Below are 20,291 nucleotides of genomic sequence, written 5' to 3' on the forward strand. Positions count from 1 at the left end.
TCTGAGCAGCATATCTGCACATATTCATTAACATACACACATACAGAAGAGAACGCCAATCTCTCCAAGATATCCAAATGAATACTTTACCTTTCTTAGAAGCCGTTTATTGAGTGTGATGAACGTTCCCTAGCACATCGTTTTCCCCCGAAAATCTATTCTCAAATTAAATTTCGACGCGTGTTCGAGAGCCATGTAAACGACAGGGAAAGGAACGGAAATGGTGACGTTTTGGACGCGCCTCATTCGCTTAAACCGCCATTTTCTCACTGACTACTCCTATGCAACAGAAATGTTCGCTAGGTCCACGGTTAACCGCTTGCCATCCTCCAGAACATGTCAACTAGCCGTAAATATTGATTCAAAACGTTCGGCTGGCACATGATGGCATTGTTAATTTGTAATTCTTTCCAACTCAAGTTTTTATTTTTGTTTTTGGTAGAAAAGCCCTAAGTGACCTCTTCTCTGTTTAGCGATGAGCTCAATGCAATTAAGAAGAATCTATCATACAATCCACATCTAAATTGCCGTGAATTCTTGGTCGTAAAATTTTCATCTCATGCATTCGTTCTTTTTGGCTTCTAGCATGTACTTAACCCCTCGCGATCGTCTTAAGGACTTTCTCTTTATGGAGATTGACTGGTAACAGCAAGCAAAGTCCCTGGTTGTGTTGCAAAATTTAACCTGTTCTTTATTTCGTAAAATCCCTTGCTACAATTTTTATCTTTCTGTTTTTTAGGTTGTGTAACGACGTCAAAGCCTTTTGATTATTTTAACCTTTTGATAGAATAAATGCTGTTGTATACAGGTTCAATTTGGGATGTCAAATGTCAAACAAGTACGTTCAATGGTCGTCCAAGTTTCACTTCAGAGGAAGTTGTGAACAAATTGCATAATGGCGGTCATTTGTCATACATGTGCTAGCGATGTTTCCTTTTTTGCAAACATTCAATTTATTTCTGGTGAAATATGAAATCAACCCAACGCAAGCTGTGACAGTCATCCTTTTCATTGCAATAACTCTTCACAGCACACACAATATAATCGCCACACAACATATATCTTGCCAGCATGTGTTATTCATTATACCAGTCCTAGTCATTGTATACCGTGGTATGACACTGCAGCAGTTCTGAAACTTAGTGAATGTTTGCAAACACGTTTGTGTGTATACAGATTTTGTCAAGAGTTTGAACAAGATTTTGAACAAGACTAAGTTAATGAACACTGCGTTTCAGGCATTTAACTTTCTCAATGCAAGCCCCAACAGACATTTTGCCAATCCTAACTCTCAAGTTTTCGGAAGCAGCTCTACAATGAAGCAAAGGTTTAATTTAAATGAGCACAGGGAGATTAAAACATCTGTCTTAACGAGGTTTTACTTTAAAAAATCCGTACAGTAAAACAAAAACAGTCATTGTACCGACCACACCAATTCAGATTCTTAATTACAGGCATGGTTAAGATATGCGTTAACTTCCGTAAAGGAATATGCCATCTTTCTATTTCAAAATCAAGACAAAAATCTGGGGTCACCGTGCAAATTTTGGTATACCAGAGAAACAAATTACCTAAGATTTACCGATGTATAAAATTCAAAATGGCCGCCATCCCTGTGTTAACTCTATATAGAAAAATAAAATTTTATTTCAATTTTAGAAAACAAAAAACAAAAACGGTGAAAAGTTTTTTACACCAAGAGCTTCAAAATGAACCTCCAGAAGTGGTAGATCAGAAAACAATTGTAAAAGTTTGGAAGGCGCATCTATCTTTACTCCGATCTCCGTAACTATTCGACTGCGTGAGCTCAACTCCGCGAAGCTTCAGATCCATTCGGTGAGCCAAGCTACATTTTTTGGTCGCCCTTCTTAACCTTCTTTTTACGCTTTACCGCTTTACATGTAGTAAACACATCACAAAGACTTCTTTCTTTAGAGGTATGAAAAAGCAAAACTTCAAAAGTGCCGATATCTACTTTCTCCCTTATTCTTGAAAAGAAAAAGTTAATCGGTCGCAAAGCCAGGGGTGTACAGTGACTTATATTCAAATGACCAAGTTTTGGTCAAGCAGTTGCACCAACACTGAAAGATTTTGTTACATCGAAATCATTGTATATCATTCTTTCAAATGACAAATTCAGAGAGCGAACTTTTCTCAATATTATATTTAAGTAAAAGAATATTATTTTACGGATCAACTCGTGTAAATCCAGTCGTCGATTGTAATTTACGTCATCAATCACATCATACTATTGCTAGGGTATATTAGTGTAATTGTCGAACAGTCAAATTGACATGTCGTGATTAAACTTGTACCCGAGAGAATGATTTTCTATTTAAAAGCGACACCTTTTCGATTCCACTCATCAAGCTCATTAACCGAATTCACTGTAGAAGTAGTCTTGTCTTGTCATGTGATCTTGCCGAAGGTATTTGCATCTACCTCCTCGGTATCGTCACTTCCGGTGTTTTGTTCAGCAAATGCTACATGACCTCAGGTCATGTCACGTCAATCGTCAAATGGGCAGGACTATCACAGATGGTGCCTATGGCTAATAACTCATCTGGAGCTTCAACGGCCAGTCTACGTTAAAACATAGACAAAAGACTAACAAAGGGATGTGTTGATTGAAATATTCGAAACCTTTTATGCTGAAATTAAGCAATAATCCCACCGAAGACTGGCACACATGATATATGGGTACAAGCGCGACATACAGCATGAGCCGCCAGACAAGTGCTGTGTAGCGAATATTGTACCCAAATGGAGTGTACACCCGCCTGCGAAAGGGGATATTGCCGTTATATCAGTGTTGGAAACTGGCCAAATATTTGCCAGACATCAGGACTGGTAACTTTCAAAACTTGCCTTTCCTGCCAGAAAGTTGCCTGTCCTGAATTTTTGACAAATCCATTCATTCAAAAAACACAAAACCATTATGTACTTCAAACTGAAAACTTAAAACAACTTTATTTTCAACATGAGTATAACTGTGATCTTAAAAAAAACTGTTCTGAATTCCACTGTTTGAAATGAATTCTAATCCGGACTTGAATACAAAATTTCTACAATAACAATGCTGATAACACTCTGATTAATTAATTAGTTAATTCAAACACACTTTGCCCATATCGCTCAAACAGTTAAAAGGTTTCACGATAGCGGTTTTAACAACGGGGAAACATTTTTTTTTTAATTTGTCTCCATTTTATGCCACTTTATCGTATAAAACCAAGATGCAATCTGTCATCGAATTGGTACTACAATCAACCAAACTGAAAAGATTGCTGAGAAGTACAGAAATTTCATCTGGCAAAGAAAATCAAAAATAGAGAGAGCTGCCATATAAGTAATCAAAGTTGGCGGCATGAATTAAATAAACCAATACTCTCCTCAGACCAAACCGATTTCAAAGGCCGTTTACAGCAAATATTGTTAACGAAACCATGAAACCCGGGAATGGCTAAACACAGAGAAACAAGATTTATTTCTCGAAGCAGCCCTTCACAACATGCTTTTCAAACACCGGAAAGCAGGCACCAATATCGACCCGAAGTCCACGAAAAATTGACACAAAACTAAAAGTTCGGATAATCGATTTAAATGCCTAAAACAAACTAATGGTTGGCAGATTAGTACAACATTACTGTTAACATAACGAGCACTAGCAACGCTCAAAATATGCCCTAAAACAAAATCCTTATAAGCGTCCAGAAACTCCGGTCGATGCTGGGTCATGTTAATTATAATATGACACCACACACCGGATCGCTCACTATAGAGTCAGTCAATAGTGGCTAACTCTCTCAATAACGAATCTGGCTTCTCCTCCTCGAGGACGAAGATGACTTCATCACACAACCAAGCGGATGGGATACAAAACAAGAGAGCGACTGATGAAGGAACCCCATTTTTGGTTCCGAAACACCGTTAAGACGAATCACTCAATCAACAAACCGGTTTACCGGGGACCCAAATCACATGACTAGGGTCAAAGCACTATCGATTCACCGGTGTCTCGCCATGTATTCCACACAAAATAAATGCAATGATCCTTTTATTCACCATATCGTAATACTAAACAATCTTGGTAGAGCCAATGTGTGGAGTTGCCCTCATTTTCCTTTATATCCTTTTAATCTTTATATCTTTCCGTTATATCTTTATATTTATAGCACTGGCTGATATCGCGCAAATCTCGCTTTATAGTGTGAGATTTACTAGTACGAGCGACTTCCTGTTTACCCGTGTTTACATGTCTCGCTTGCATTGCGTTCCGGCGTCACACAGTTGCACAGTTTCAGTAGCATAAGCGCGTCGAAGTCGGACGTATTGGTATACTACATTTCGTTTATTTTACACAACATCTAGAAGCAGCTGATCGATGAGATTACTGGGTATGCCGTATGGGCTACTATCGAGAGCCCGACACACGGACGTGGAAGTACAATTTTCCTCCCGTCCGACTGAAAAGTTACCGGTCTCGGACGGAGGACGGGCGGTAGTTTCCAACGCTGGTTATATTGTATCAACACCTGTGTTTATGGCCTTAAAATATGTTTCTTTGGTAGTTTTAGTGCGGAAAATGGAGAAAACAGAATCAACTATTGAGTGATCTTCGTCGAGGAGAAATACAGCGCCAGGGACAAAATATTGTCGACGCGAAGGATAACGAACATTATGGCCCGAACAAGGGACTATGTGTCCGAGGGCAATATATATATATATATATATATATATATATATATATATATATATATATATATATATATTACATTACAAGAATAAAAGTTCTTCAACGTTGTCCTTAAAAAACTTTGTACATTGTAGCCAGAGCCTCTTTCAAGGAAAACGTGAGTTGCTGGTAACCTTGTGATTAAAATAATCAATTCTACCGAAATATTACTTTACCAAACAGTAAATTAAATCTTACTACATATGAATATGAGGCCTTAGAAATATTTCCCGAGACAAATCATCGCACAGTACTCGGAATAATCATTAAATAAGCGCTCAATTTTACTTTCGATTTCACTTGCCGCGGAAAAGTGTTGGGTCACTTAGCGTCCTTTTTGTACGATGAGAACCGAGATACTATATCAGTACCACTTGGCGAACGTCCACAAGCATGTATTTTGTGACATGTGTATGTACTATTTATGACTCATTCGTTGCAAGGCGTTGGCAGCTAAATGGGGCCCCTGGTTTTTTCGCCATGATTTCGCCCCAACAATACAAGTATTGTAAATAAGTTTGGCGATTCGCATGCGTACTGCGCAATAAATAAGACAGCGCATTTGCTTGTCGAATTCAAATACGGTTTGTAGCATTCATTAATGTCATTCCGAACGCCGACTTGCCTGATCTAACAGAATGACTGCTGCCGACGACAGAAAGAACACATATCCAAAATTCTAATCAACCACTTGTACCGTTCTATGTTCAAAACTTATCAGCCATTCCAAAGTCATCGTCAATTTAACCAATGTTTACTCATTTATTGTTTAAATTGAAATTCTCTCTGTTGTCAAAAATTATTAATTTCCTTGCGTTCCTTGCACACACTCTGTTCTGGTTTAGCATCTCAGTTCCTGTATATCAGTTCCTGAGTTTTCAGTTCTTGTTGATACGACAAGACACTATTACAAACTTAAAACACTGTAATCTTATTGTAATCAGACATAATTATCTAAACAAAATGAGAACATTCAGGATGTTTGGACACATTTAAGTTAAATGTTAATAGCTGTGAACAAGACATAGGAAGAATAAGAGGGAAAGCGCGTTAACGAGCTTCCTAAATAAAAAATGAAAACCAAACATCATTCAAAGCCATGCACTGAGTATTTTGTACACAGTTTATGAACATTGCGAGTCGAACTGACCAGTCAAATATGTAGACACGGCTTCGACACTAAAAATAAAAGTCTGGCAACCTAAAGGATACTTTGGTTTGATTAAGAGAGCTAAATTATATGTCATAGAATCCGTCTACTGCTTTCAAAATATACAATAATATATCAATCGCTAGACCTACTATACATTTACGGCTGATATTGAGAAAGGTATTGAACGCCTGCTTTTAACAATACGTCCTCGACGTCCTCGCCGTCCAGTTAATGACTGCCGTGCATAAACAGCAATAAAAAGACAAATTCAGACCATAAATGTCGTCACTCTTTGTCTACGTTATGAGTCGTTTTCTTTTCAAGTACTTGCAATTGCCCTCAGCGACAGCTAGGGACGGTTGTTGATTTTCCACCCAGTATGAGAGATCTGGCAACACTCTGGTCACTGATCATGCACGGAGAGGAACTGTGAATTCGAATTCTGTGTGATAGCTTTGAGCAATGTGGTCAGACGACCCCTCAATACCTCTCCTAGAGTTGACATGCAACTACGCGCAGTCACTAGACTTCCTGCAAAATGTGATTTAAGAATAGCTAAGAAATAAATTCGGAAGATTTTAACAATTATAACGCTTCGGGAATGTTCTGAAAAAATAACAGATTTCATTTCATTTGAACTCTCTTTAAATGTACATTTCATGACACCAATTGACTAGTGATATAATCTTACAAAGAATATGCACAAGATAGTGAGAAACATCAACCACATTAACAAGACAGGAAGCAAGCATTTCAACACCGATAATTGGATGGTTTTTACCAAGGAAATTAAGTAAAATAACTAATTACGCACCAAGTGGTTATGACTGTTGCCCCCCTCGCTTCCTCCCTGCCCCCCCCCCTCTCTCTCTCTCTCTCTCTCTCTCTCTCTCTCTCTCTCTCTCTCTCTCTCTCTCTCTCTCTCTCTCTCTCTCTCTCTCTCTCTCTCATGGCCGTTGTTTTTCTTTCTTATACATTGTATCATAATACTTGATCAAACATAATTATGACTTGCAAACAAATGCCCTAGACGACGATTTGGATCAGATAACGGCTTGATTCCAAGAATAGTAGGTCGATGATTTTCCTCGTATTTCCACTCCATGATCTGCAGTGCACTGACATCGAGGTGACTGGCTGTAGACTGATGCGAGCTCTCTGAAAGAACAGTCCTACAGCATAATTCCAGGAATTCGGTTGCAACGAAGAAGTGAAACCATATTACGCGAGACTACAACAACGGAGACATTGAACTAACCAGAGCACGAGAGATGACGGGAATATTTTCATATTTAATTGTTTGAGACACATCAGTCTTTCAGTTCCAATATTCTGTGTTTTATGTGCGGTAGTTGTGGCATGGGCGGCTAAAGCGTTACATTCGTATGGTTTGAGTGGACACAATACCAATTTATTGCACACCCTGTAACCGCACCTGCATGAACTGAATGCCCGACAACCTACGTGTCCTGTCTCTCGTAAGCGCGACGAGGTCGGTGCACTCAGGGAAGTCCCGGCGTACTTATATTGTAAAATCCACTCCCAAGCTGCAGCCAATCCCTTACCTATTAAGGCTCTGTAGTTATTTTTATCTCTGACTTAACCATCGTGTCCTTCTGACCTGATAAAAACCCTTATCGCTATTTAAAGACTTTTCTCTTCAAAGCTTTAGCAACAAGATTTGACAGGAAAGTTCCGGTTGACCTACATAGAAAACCTATAATTATGGACTGTTCTCATCTATTCTTCAACTGTCTTTCTTATATTTCTTTTTGCTCTTTTAAGTTCCAGGCCCTTATCGACAAATGTAAAAGCCTTTGAGATTATTTCTGATTTTCTGGTAATTATTTTCTAATCAACTAAGTTTGTTTGCTTATTTCAGGGCGCTTGGGGTAAAAGAAAAACTTTCACCATCTTAGTTTTTTCGAAAAATTGAAAATTGCATTTCTCGCCATGGAGTGAACACAGGGATGGCGGCCATTTTGAATGTCAAATATCGGTAGATTTTAGGTAATTTGTTTTTCCATTACCAAACTATGCACGGTAGCCCCGTATTTTTCAACAATATCTAAATTTGTATGTCATAACGTGCTTTTACGTCGAGCAGTGTGTTGACTCGCTTACTGCATCGCGTAAATAGGCCTACGAGATTTTTTTCAAAAGCGGCACCAATACGCATCCACGGCATAATCTTTCATCTGAGTGTGATACAAGTAATCAGGAGAAAATATAGCTCTGCAATATTGTTACAACTGCTTCACGAGTGCAATTCTATAGTCTCTTGCAGAGCGTCACTTTTGGCTTTTTTCCCTAGAAGCACAACATGAGTTCAGGTCATGTCTGGTCAGGCGTCATGTCAGCCATGAGATGGGCAGGACTACTATAAACAGATGGCGCGAGGTTCAATTATCGATGAGGCGAATGTGAAAACTCTTTATTTACTAGATAATTGAATCATTCGTCAAAATTTACAAGTAGTTTTCGACTGTTCCGAGCAACTCAATATTTTTGTCAATAATCAGCCCTGTTTTACGAACGGTTAGCTTTGACAAAGATATGCATTACACATCATTGTACTAGGCTTCGGTACGTTTTGTCAGCATTGATTACGCTAACACAATATCATGGTTCTCAATTTCCGTGTTTATCGTTGGCAAAACATTATATGAGCACCTACAAGACAATACAGTGTTTTTGACATGTCTCCTCGACGGACAGGAGCGAAAAAGCCACATATGCAGTTCAAAGGCTCTTTTCTTGACACAGAATAGTACATCTTTGTGATATCGAGCGCATGTACTGTTGTCTTTTTCTTCAACGCCTTCATAATATAACTGATAAAAATCAGCAAGGCTGAGCTCGAGACAAGTCTGATTTCACAGAAGATCCTTGACATAATTTCAAGTCAGCAAACTTTATAAAAGGTACTGCAATCATTTTTGTACGCCTGGGAAAGTCTGCTGCAAGATGTATTTGTCACTGTAAAAACGATAGGACGGCTCCGACTACACGCTTTTCAATACTATCGGACTCGTTACTGAATTTCATGTGCAACTTCGATTTGAGCAAGTCTGATGTTATACATTTGTATCTTGCAATTTTATCCACTGAGCACAGGGTAAACGTTTGTACTTGCGTAAACAATGGGGCAAGGCTCGGTTAATAGAGAGCAAACATGAAGTCAATTTTTACAGTTGTTTTTTTTTTATTTGGTTTTGGTTTTTTTTCAAAATCTATGAACACATGCATATATCTGGTAACAGGTCTTTGGGAAAAAGAGTCAGTAAATCCTAGTATTTGATATAATTTGATTGTTTCACAAGTATCGGAATGGCGGCGAAAATACACCATTCTAGAAACTCGGGGGATTTTATTCACAGTCACTGAGAAATGTACACTCAGTGTTCACAAGTAGCGTTAGTCAGATCGATCGGGTTACCGGAAATTCATGATCGGGTTACCGGAAATTGATGATCGGGTTACCGGAAATATGCATGTAGTTTTATGTCTCGTTGGCTTGTCGTCTACCATTGAATATAGGGCCTACACATGTTCTCTTCAATTTTTTTACTTGATACCACACGAACACTGATCAAGAAAGGACAAACACTGATCAAGAAAGGAAAGGAAACGCTCATAAATAATAAATGCATTTTATTGTGATATTTTGCTAGACACAAGAACGTGATGAAGGATATAACACTAATAATGCTAAATTTTTCACATTTTCTGGCCTTCATGTAGAGCTTGCCGCTACACGATTTTGTAGAAAAATGATTTATAGACGTGATCGTATGTAAGAGAACAACGTCTATTATTTCGCACTTATTGAAGTACCTATACTATATAGCATTAAAATATTGCCAAAAATCTACATGATTTACTAACAATGGCTGTTTCCCCGAAATGGACATGTCCTTGCTGTTCAAAGTGCCAAGACATCAGCGAACTTGAAATAATCGGTGACAATCTATCAACAGTCTCAGGCTTAACAGTTGCATTTTAAGACGCCTTTTGATAAATTTGTAGGACTTAACATCAGGAGGCAAGGGTACCCTCTACTACTCAGAGGCTGTATAGTTCAGATCCATGATAAAGGCAGCCAAATACAAAGAGACGCGCTATCTCAGTTAGCTGTACTTTTATCCTATCACAGCATCAACATTGGACGTTGAATTTTATCCCTCACTACATTCCAGAATAAACATAACGTGAAAGAAGAAAGAGAAAATTTCCTGGATGAATCTATCACGTCGGACATTGATCGATCACTTGATCTGATGAACTCCATCATATACATTCACTTGAAATAGACAATTTTAAAGTTGTTTTCTTCCTCGCCTGTACCTTTTGAGCGCTCTTGTATGGATTCGTTTACGTTGGCGCTACAAGCAGCCAGGACATATGATGGCTAAAAACCGACCACATGCTTACAAGACAGTTGATTGTGCCACTTGTCACCATGCATTGTATATTGCGCGTGTACTTCCATTCGTGTAACAGTATTCGGCATTAACTCCTGTATATAGGCTAGGCATGCGCTATTATTTCCTTTGATATCAGCAGCGAGATAATTATCATTTGAAAACACCAGCCTTTACAATTTTCACTTCCAGTCGATATAACCGTCAGCATCACAAAGTCGTATACAAAGTCGTTGTAAACTACAGTAAATATTGCAATGTGAAAATTCTCGCTATGCTTTAATTTGGACCAAAAATAGTAGCTTCAGTGTCCTACATCTTTAAAAGATCAGTCTAAGCCTGTGATTGACACCTCTTCTTTACTTCGTCGATGAAATCTTTCCGTTTTATTTCGACCTAGGGGACAATCAAATTAACGCCAGGAATTACTTTTTGAAATTCCCTCGGTATAAGAGAGGAGTTACACATGAAGAATGAAGACATGGCAATGCATTATTCATAGATCCAGAGACATCGGCTAAAGAAAATTTGCATAATCTATTCATCAAGTCACGACTTCCCTCCTCGTTGAAATGATTCATTCTGTTAGACGCTGAACAGTATGTAGTACCTTGCAATGGTCAACTAAGGAAAGGGCCATCAGATTTTGGGAGAGGTGGCCAGGATTCTGATATGCAATGTGTTATTCGAATTTCGAAATTTGACAAATATTTCCTACTTTCCAAAATGTACAATGTATTCTTCCGGCGGACTGTAATGTAAATATTTTTTTTTTCATTAATCAGCATGGCTTCAAATTTTTTCCGAAATTATTGCTCTGCAGATTTTATTTTTCCATTTAGACCACCCCTCCGAAGATTTGATGGGCCATCCTATATTTTGGAAGGGAAAGAAACAAGTTTTCAGAAGACAATGTAAATATTACTGAAATTTAACGATTGTGCTGTATTCTGCACTGTGCCTGTTAGCAAGAAGAGGACCAGTCTTACTTAAGTTTTTTTTTTATTCGTAATATCAAACTTTTCTTGGTGAAATTACATTTTCATGTTCAAGTCCATAGAGACACTTGATATTATCAGTATACAACTGGTCTGTAGCTATGGCGTTTACAAGTAAATGTTAGACTTAAAACCATCACGTTTACAGACATTTACACAATTATTTCGGGAGTGAAACAAGAAACTACTGACAAATGACTCTCACTTTGTCAATGCAGCCATATTCTGTGAAAAAATTACCCCCCCCCCTCCGTCTTAGTGTGATCAAACCGCATACTCATAAAATCGATATCTCAACCACTGAGAAAATCCTCACCTCTTCTCTCGTTTTTGTATTCCTCAACTTGATGATCCCTTTCTTCAGTTCATCTTCGCCGATGATGGCCACACAGGGAATGCCAGTCTCTTCAGCATACTGTATCTGTGTCAGTAACTTGGGGTCTTTTTTGTAGGACATCTCAGCCTGTAAGAGGTACAAGCAGAACACTGTGATCATGACGACCAGCCAAATAATCAAATAAACGGACACAAGCGAAATCCTTTGTTTTAGTTGGATGATATACGGTATGTGCCGCTAATGATACGTTTCAGCTGACTGTTTCCAAGTAGAAAACAAATGGCTTACGTTGATCTTGGCGCCCCATAATTCCGAGCACAATCTCATTCTTTCGTCCAACAGGTCCTTCTGCGCTGAAGCTACCAAGACGGCGGTTTCCGTTGTACGGATTTTCTCTTCGGAGGCGAACTTCCTGGCTTCGATGATGGAAAAGATTCTCTCAATACCAATGCTGACGCCGACACATGGAACCTTCACAACAACAATAAAGCAAAGAACGTTAGAAGGGAGAAACAAGATAAACTGAGTTGTTCCAAATTTACAAAGTACATTTATATATTAGACATGCTGATTAAATATTTTAGAGAGATTACATTATCTTACTTAAACAAATCACGTCCGTCTTTCGCGCTAATATTTTGACCAATAGAAGAATTTCTCTCCTCACCACCTCTAGGAAACATCTGAAGGGGTTTCAAGTACTTATAAGACGAACAATGTTTCTGCCACGTGAACATGACATGTCGTTCTCTTATTTCTAACTCATGTAAAGTGATTCTACCCCTACAAACATACCTTTTTTCCGCTGGGATCAAACATTCCTACCAGGTCGTCATAGCGACCGCCACCAGCAACCGAACCTACACCTTTCCCATCAGAATCTGAGAGAGAAAAGTAATTTCCATCAAGTACTGCGGGATTTATGCGATGTGAATGAATATGATGTCACAGCTATAGCACATTCATTGCAATGCATTTTACTACAAATCTCTCTCTCTCTCTCTCTCTCTCTCTCTCTCTCTCTCTCTCTCTCTCTCTCTCTCTCTCTCTCTCTCTCTCTCTCTCTCTCTCTCTGAACTTTTAGTTGAGCATACTGGGAAATTTTTGAAAATATGTTGACAGCTGAACTGAAGATCTCTTCAATTTGTGTCAGTAGAGCTACTAGGAATCAACAAAACATGTGACCACATTTCATTATCTCCACGATGCAGTCTTTACAGTGCTACATGAGTTTAGTCGGAACCCTTGGATAACACATTTCAGGCGGGCTCCGAATCGAGATAATGCGAAACTCTACAAAAACAGCGACAGACCACAACAGGCAAAAGTTCACAGTAAAGTCTCACCTGTCAGTGTGCCTTCGTATATTAGCCCTGTATAGTAATCAAGACCACGGGCCAAGCTAAGATCAAATGAAACCTGAAACAGTACAATGTAAAAACTATATTACATTGAGTGAAAATGGCTCAGAGTCACAAAAAACACAACATGAATTCACAGACTTCAAATAAAATGCAGTCCACCACAATGGCAGGAAGGTAGGTGCACACTCACGCCAGCACAGGCGCACTCATATTGGAGTACACGCCATGACACCGCACGATCAAATTGTCATTATGGGCATAGAAAGTTAGCGGTTACCCTGTTTGTGATGTTCATGAGTTCACAATACTTGAAGAAAACCCTCATCTCTTCAAGTGCCTGTACAGCTTCCTCGTTCTTCGAGATACTGTCATCCTTTAGAAGCTTGTCGATCAGTTCGCCACGACCTGGAAAAGTACATTGCCACCTTTAAAAAATAAAAATCATGGGCAGCCAAAAAACGTGTTTGTGATGAGAGGTGTAGGTAAAACTTCTTCTGATAACAATTTCTCAATGGGAGACGTGCGTGTTAAGACATAGACAGTAGAGAAACTGTCTATGGTTAGGGTAAATAGCCCAAGTGCTAATATGCGATGTTGCTATCTTTTAGCCATTCATGTTTTCAAAAATCTTTATGTAATCAAATTCTACACGTTTTAATACCGTGACGACAGTCACTGTACATCGTTTGACCACCTTTGCCACTCAGTGATTAGGGCAGTCTCGTGACACTCGAATTTCATAGTTTCACTCACCTGTAAGCTTAACAAAATTGCCAATTTTATCGGCTACGGCGCCATCAAGACCCTTCGTGTCTACCATTTCAGCTCTTACATCCTCCCAGGGCGTCTGAAATGAAAACGGTGTGCGGGAATTGATAATATGCTAGCTCTGCGTTCGTGCTCAGTCTGCTCAGTCGTCGCCCGGGATCGTTTGTTTCACCGATCATTGAAGCATTTCCAAATTCTAACTGTAAAACCATGGACAGTCTGTCATTAATAGTTGCGCTATAGTCACTATCTCATCTCAAAGAGTCTCGGTATTGCAAAAAAGAAACTGTTTTAATACCTTGTCCAGTTTGTCGATTGCAGAGCAGATTGTTCTGAACTTTTCTGTTGGCACACCACAGCAAGCCATCATACCATCAAGGAACTTTCTGTGGTTGACCTAAAATGAGGAGGAGATACTTATTTCAGCGTGACAACAATATACAGTTTGCGGAGGCCTAAACGCCGTGTGACTCCACATAAGTTAATTACATGTAACCACAAACAGACTAAATTTATGTAGATGTTACGGTCACATTATCACAAACATATCCGTCATAACGAGTTGTTGAGTTCTACTTGTCATTGAGGGTTGTTGAACTTGACGGAACAGTCATCGCCATGCGATGAACCGTATTGCAAACAAACTGACAAGAGTTAACGCAATGAACTTACTTTGATGACGAAGTCACCCAACTCAAGATCTGACAAAATCTCTGCGACTATCTTCACGACTTCGGCGTCGGTAATCATGACGTCATAGGCTCCTGCAGTGTCGAAGTCCTGTCGTTTCGAGAACATGCAATCAAAATTTTTGAAGATTCAAACAAGTGACCATGACAACTTGTTTATATTTACATCTACACTTTCACGGTATTGTTACACTTGCTTAAAATAATAAATGCATATAGAAACGGTGCGGTACCAGAGGCTTTGCAGAAATGATACTTTTATGCCTTATCAACAGTACAGTGTCGTCTCAGACAATGTCTACCTAAGTTAGCTTTGGTGATATATACATGTAACACAAGGGGGAAGAAAGTGAGAGAGAGAGAGAGAGAGAGAGAGAGAGAGAGAGAGAGAGAGAGAGAGAGAGAGAGAGAGAGAGGAGAGAGAGAGAGAGAGAGAGAGAGAAGGGACAGACAGACAGACAGAGACACAGAGACAGAGGGAGAGACAGGACAGACACATACACACATGAAGAGGGAGTAAAACCTTACACATTGGTAGAATTCTCTGTATCGTCCCTTCGTCATGGCTGGGTTGTCTCTCCTGTACACTTTTGCGATGTGGTATCTCTTGATATTGGTGATCTTCTTCATTGCAATATATCTGGCAAACGGTACCTGATAGTTGCTACAGTTAAGGAGAACGCTGCTACAGTGATAAAAATCGTGACTTGCGGTTTTGAATTCCATGGGGTACAACTGACTTTGAAATTTAGATGCAAGCAAATCAATGTCTGTGGATAAACCTTTTGCCCTTTTTAAAGTACAGAGGCTTGATGATTTTTTGGTTGTTGTTTCACGATTCGCCGCCATTAAAATAAGTTGGGCCTCAGAGCTTTGACGTACATGGACGTGCCACCAATCAGAAGGCACGTTACACACTAAAGCAAAAGGATACCGTCAGATCATAACGAAGCGACAAAAGTTCTCCTCCCTGGTCTGCCAAGTCGTATATTAGCTTGCTGTCTTCTCCATATTTACCCATCAAAGTTTCCTGAACAAAGAGATAAAAATCATATGATGCAATATACTGTTCCCAGAATTTTTCGCTTTCATCGTCTTTTCCAAACCAGCCCTAAAATTAATGAATTGATTTCGTCGCTTGACGTCAAGAAATTACTTTTGATTTTTACTCTAATCGCTCTTGCATCACTGGCGACTTTGTGAATGGATGAAAAAATAAGCCTTACGATTTTCTAACGCCTATGCATTGCACCAGCCTTCACGCAGCTATGAAATCACTTGACCCGTGACCCTGTCGAGGTCAGGTCAGGTCACCTACCTTCAGTTCAAATACCGGTGTGTCAATGGTCTCGGCGCCGTGACGTTTAAAACAGTCAGTAATTGTCTTGAAAACTCCTTCCCTGATGGCCATCTGTTTAGGGTCGAAATCCCTCGTGCCCTACATTTGCAATGATAAAATGAAAAGTTTATCAATGAAAATTTCGCCGTCACTCAGCAGTCAAAAGCGGCATCCTCACTGTTGTCTTATGTCACCTAAGGTACACGTACGAGCCCTGACACAGATATCTTTCATTTTTTCCAAAACCTTACCCTAGGGAAATTTAAAACGGTCTTTTTATGATCATGGATCACCTTATAAAGTTTAGAATTAGAGAAACAAATTACCTAAAACTACGACAGTTGGATTTCAAAATGGCCACCATCCACATTTGGGGGGGGGGGGGGAATATTACAGTTTGGGTTTTTCACAAAAAGGGCGCTGAAATCGTCATTTGCTCCACAGGCGTAAACACAAGCTGTTGATCAGAAAAGGACTGAAAAGGAAACAGCTGTCCGAAACAACTAATACGCTGAGGAATATATGGGTCATTTGATTAATTTATTGGAACAAGATGTTATTCCACGACCTTCTTACCAGTTACACCTTTCTAGGAAATCCTTCTGTATTAATTATATAGGAGGTACGAAGAAAGAAAGATATACATAAGAGAGACAACCCTGATCTTTGAAAATCAAGCTCCCAGTGAGCATGCGCACATGACCGTTAAACCCATTTGATCCGAGCTGGTGACCTTTGCACCTGACAAAGTTGAAAACTCAATGGTCAGATCTTCGATCAACTCAACGTGCAAACATACCTTAGGACATTTCAGGACAAATTTCTGTTGGTCACCGGCCTACGGGAAAAGAAAACGAAACAATATGTATAATTCATATGTGTTCCGTATGTGACAATAAACGATGTGCAAAAGTCCGCATTTACAGAGTGTATTCCACTATGCCCTTGGGTATTCAGTGTTGCTGATTATCTGTTAAAATCGGAATAGTAGATTCTGACTCGACTAAACAGTCATGGGGCTCGAATGTTAATTATCGATTGATATTTGCGTGCTTGCGCAAAACCCGTGGCCTTAAGTCTATGCTGAGACGACGCTGTGCATCTTTCACTTTCGTTTTGTGCCCATCGTTAAGCCACTACGTGACATGTTGGTGTGGGTATTCTTTAGAAATATCCAGACGACACAGACAGTCAGCACGACTGCAACGGCTGAGAGTCACAACAAAGTCTGAGCTAAACTTTATTGCTGACAACAAGCTTTGCGGGAGAATATCCATACTCCTAATCAGCCCGAGTTTCATTAATCGCACATCAACACAATGCAGGCCCTCTATCAGCGAGTGCGAGTGCATAGGGAAAAGGCATGTCTCATGTACAAATGAAATTCTAACTGTTGGTGCGCGCGTAATACATTCGTTTCTTCTATATAGCAACATCTTATAATTGAATACTATTGTATATTTTAAGTGACATAAAACTCGTCGTTCTATGTAGTTAGTGGTGTGACTGCTCGAGGGGACGACCTACCGAAAACATATACAAGTTCCGCTGTCTCTCAGATATTGCATCACTCACCGATGAATGACCCCGGGTCACGTGCTTACATATTGATCATTCGCCGGTGCACCCGCAGTGGGTGCATGGTATTAAATGCAAACGTGATTGCATCAGCTTATTGTGGCATAGGCAGTGAAGTTGTCATGGATTCCACGAGATTTGAAATAGACAGGTATGTACTAAACGTCAAATGAAAATTACTGCGACTGAAAACTAGCATTTTGTCCGCTCGCTTGTCAGTTTTTTCTTTCTTCTTTTCTATTTGTTCTTGTTCGTGTCGAGGCTGTAACAAGCATTTATCGGCGCGCTACTGTTGATCCACTCAAACTCATCCAGCATCATACAAAATTATCAGGGTGAAAAAGTAATTACATTAACCAGAAGAACGTTTTACTCGAAATAATTCGACGTAGCGGGTATGACCTGGCTGTCCCACTGTGGACTATGTCAACATTGTACTCAGAAGTGAAAATTACTTGTCACGTCAAAAATACTATTCATACAAATGGAATTTGGCTGATATTAATCACACGTTGGTAAGCAAAATGCCTAAATAAAACTTTGTCTTCACTTCTTGCAAATAATACATAATTATGATTCCACGAATGAACAGTGAATGAACACGAGCTATCGAAGTGTAATGAGTTTTGTAACATTCTGTGCTGTTCTCGGCAGCGTAAAATTATTTTGATGGCATCAAGCGAAATAAAAACATTAATAAATAACACTTGCCTTGTCTTCTTGCTCAGCCATCTTGTCCTCTTGCACTGGTTTGGCTACTGTACAAAGAATGAGGAATTGAGGTGAAAACCGGCGTCCTTAAGAGTCGCTTGGAGGTCGTTGAGGGCGTCGTCAGCACGGGGGTGCCAACGTCGTTGTTTGAGGATGAGATTTCAGACAGCGCAAGCTGTCATTACTCGGTGCTTGCTAATTTAGTGTGATTACGCCATGAAAATTCCCCGCTATAAAACCCAATCGAAAGCGACAATTTTAATGAGCTGTGGTGGTGTGACCACTTCGAATTCTAGGTCGCACCGTTCAAGCAGGGGCCCAAAAGTGACAATTGTCAACTTGAAAAAAGTTAACTGCACAAAGTCCTGAGATGTAAAATATGTAGTTGAAATTTAATTTACTTATTTTCACTCTCAACGAGTGGTCAAGTTTCCAATTGTGCACATTTCATCTGGGTAAAGGTAGCAGTAGTTAGTATCAGCTCATGTTTTAACTATAAGTATTCCCCGCATATGACACACTGTGAGCAACCACGGCGGAACGCATAGCGCTTTACAAAATAGTCAATCTTTGCCAGCAAATTTGAGGAACAAGCGTCGGGGTGTAAGAAGGCTTGTCGTACGTGTCGTACCACAATGCAACGGTGACGTTTAGGACAACATCGACGTGTCCGTGCCTATAGTGTTGGAGATCACTTCGAGGCCACCGCAGAGTGCTGACACAGCATCTCTTCAACAGACAGTATTAGTGCACTTTCGTTTCAGTTCATTTACTCAGTCTCTCCATGCAGAGAGTGATATTCAGCATTTTTTTTCAAAGGGTGAACTTTGAGGCCACCCAAAACATTTGCTAAAGAACCTAAATTTTATTAAAAACACATACTGTTTGGCTTTTTGCCAAATTGTTGTTGTTACTCGTTACCTGGATGAACCCGATTTGGCTGGACGCCCACGATAGCATATGCACCAATCAACGTATAGCCAATGGAAAAATACGACAAACTGTTTGAAAAGAATTGATTCAACAGTTTAGGGATTTTCTTCAGTTCCTTTTTCATTTTGTATATGTTCACTTTATATCGCACCTTCATCATGTAGAGCAGGCAGGAAATTTATTTAATGAATGATTTGCAATGTTTGTGAGTAAACTCAACCTTTCTAATGCAATTTCTAAAGACACTGGTTCCATAGATTACTTAGACAGGTTTCGCTAATTTTTCATGTTTTGTAATGACTGAACTGTACTTCTTTATTAATCGGTTCTAAAGATAGAGCGACCCTACGTCATTGTTAATTGTCTCGTCCCCACAATGGTCCTTTTTCCCTTTGTAAGGAGCCTGCAGTACATGTAGTCACTGGGGTGCGCAATGGAACTTGGGACATCAGGTGCCGCCAACGAAGCTGTGCGTGCATAAAGGTGTTCGTGTGCAGATTGTCAGCCGGTGGGCAAATTTTAAAACTAGTCAGTGGGTGGGGAGAAAAAGTCAATATTTACAGTGGGCGGGGAAGAAATTTCAGTTTTTACAGTGGGTGGGGAGAAAATTTCTGGCAGTGGGGACCGGAAAATGCGTAGAGGGAGGGGAATATGGTTGATAGAACCGGTAGCTTTACAGGCCGAATGCGAATGTATATTACAGCTATGAATACACTGAACGAAGGCAAAGTGGGCGATAATTGGGTAAATTAAAGTGGACATGTATGTACATCTAGTGGGGAATGGGGAATTTCAGTGGTGGGGAGAGAGGAGTGGGGAGGTTGAACTTGTATGGGGAGTGGGGACCGGGCAGACCATAGATATTGGAGGGCAGTGGGCATCATAATTTCAGTGGGAGGGCATATTTTCCGCATCTGCCAGTAGGAGGGTAGTTACTAACAGCTCAACTTTCTCCCTCAAAAATTTAGGTCAAGGTCAAAATATGTAAATTCGGTAAATCAGCCCTCAAAACATGTTTTGTGATGATTTTGTGAAATTCATGAAATTTACCAGTTCGCGGCACCTGGGACACGCCTGACCTCCGATTGTAACCCTCCCCAAACCCCCTCCTTCCTAAAATATGACTCACAAATGATAAAACATAGCCACCTCAAATACCGATTGGATCAACTGATTGACGTTTAGCACAGCATTTTAAACATTTCATGTAATGACAGAGACAGACACAGAGAGAGAAGGAGGGAAGGGGAGGGGAGGGGAGG

The 20,291-nt window shown here is 39.8% G+C and overlaps 1 protein-coding gene across 1 annotated transcript; it reads right to left on the reverse strand.

The window, feature by feature from the left end:
• Positions 1–9,521: 9,521 nt before the first annotated feature.
• LOC139135190 (histidine--tRNA ligase, cytoplasmic-like) lies at positions 9,522–18,725 on the reverse strand. Its single transcript, XM_070702461.1, has 14 exons — positions 18,097–18,725; positions 16,607–16,645; positions 15,787–15,906; positions 15,403–15,498; positions 14,997–15,122; positions 14,452–14,559; positions 14,078–14,176; positions 13,765–13,858; positions 13,289–13,416; positions 12,994–13,066; positions 12,443–12,528; positions 11,936–12,118; positions 11,627–11,773; positions 9,522–10,708 (listed from the first exon to the last, which is right to left on the reverse strand). Exons 1-14 carry the CDS (start codon positions 18,115–18,117, stop codon positions 10,646–10,648), a joined length of 1,383 nt encoding a protein of 460 aa, XP_070558562.1. The 5' UTR covers positions 18,118–18,725; the 3' UTR covers positions 9,522–10,645.
• Positions 18,726–20,291: the final 1,566 nt, after the last annotated feature.

Source organism: Ptychodera flava, chromosome 6 (genome assembly GCF_041260155.1).
Source record: "Ptychodera flava strain L36383 chromosome 6, AS_Pfla_20210202, whole genome shotgun sequence".
In the NCBI taxonomy this organism is placed as follows: Eukaryota; Metazoa; Hemichordata; class Enteropneusta; family Ptychoderidae; genus Ptychodera; species Ptychodera flava.

What these genes read in the sequence shown, in the direction of transcription:
- LOC139135190 (XM_070702461.1), bottom strand. Translation starts at nt 18,117, where the DNA reads ATGGCTGAGCAAGAAGACAAG. An exon ending in TTGTCCTGAAATGTCCTAAG is followed by an intron (nt 15,907 to 16,606) that starts GTATGTTTGCAC and finishes TTGCAAATGTAG; the next exon opens with GGCACGAGGGATTTCGACCC. An exon ending in CGCTTCGTTATGATCTGACG is followed by an intron (nt 15,123 to 15,402) that starts GTATCCTTTTGC and finishes AGCAACTATCAG; the next exon opens with GTACCGTTTGCCAGATATAT.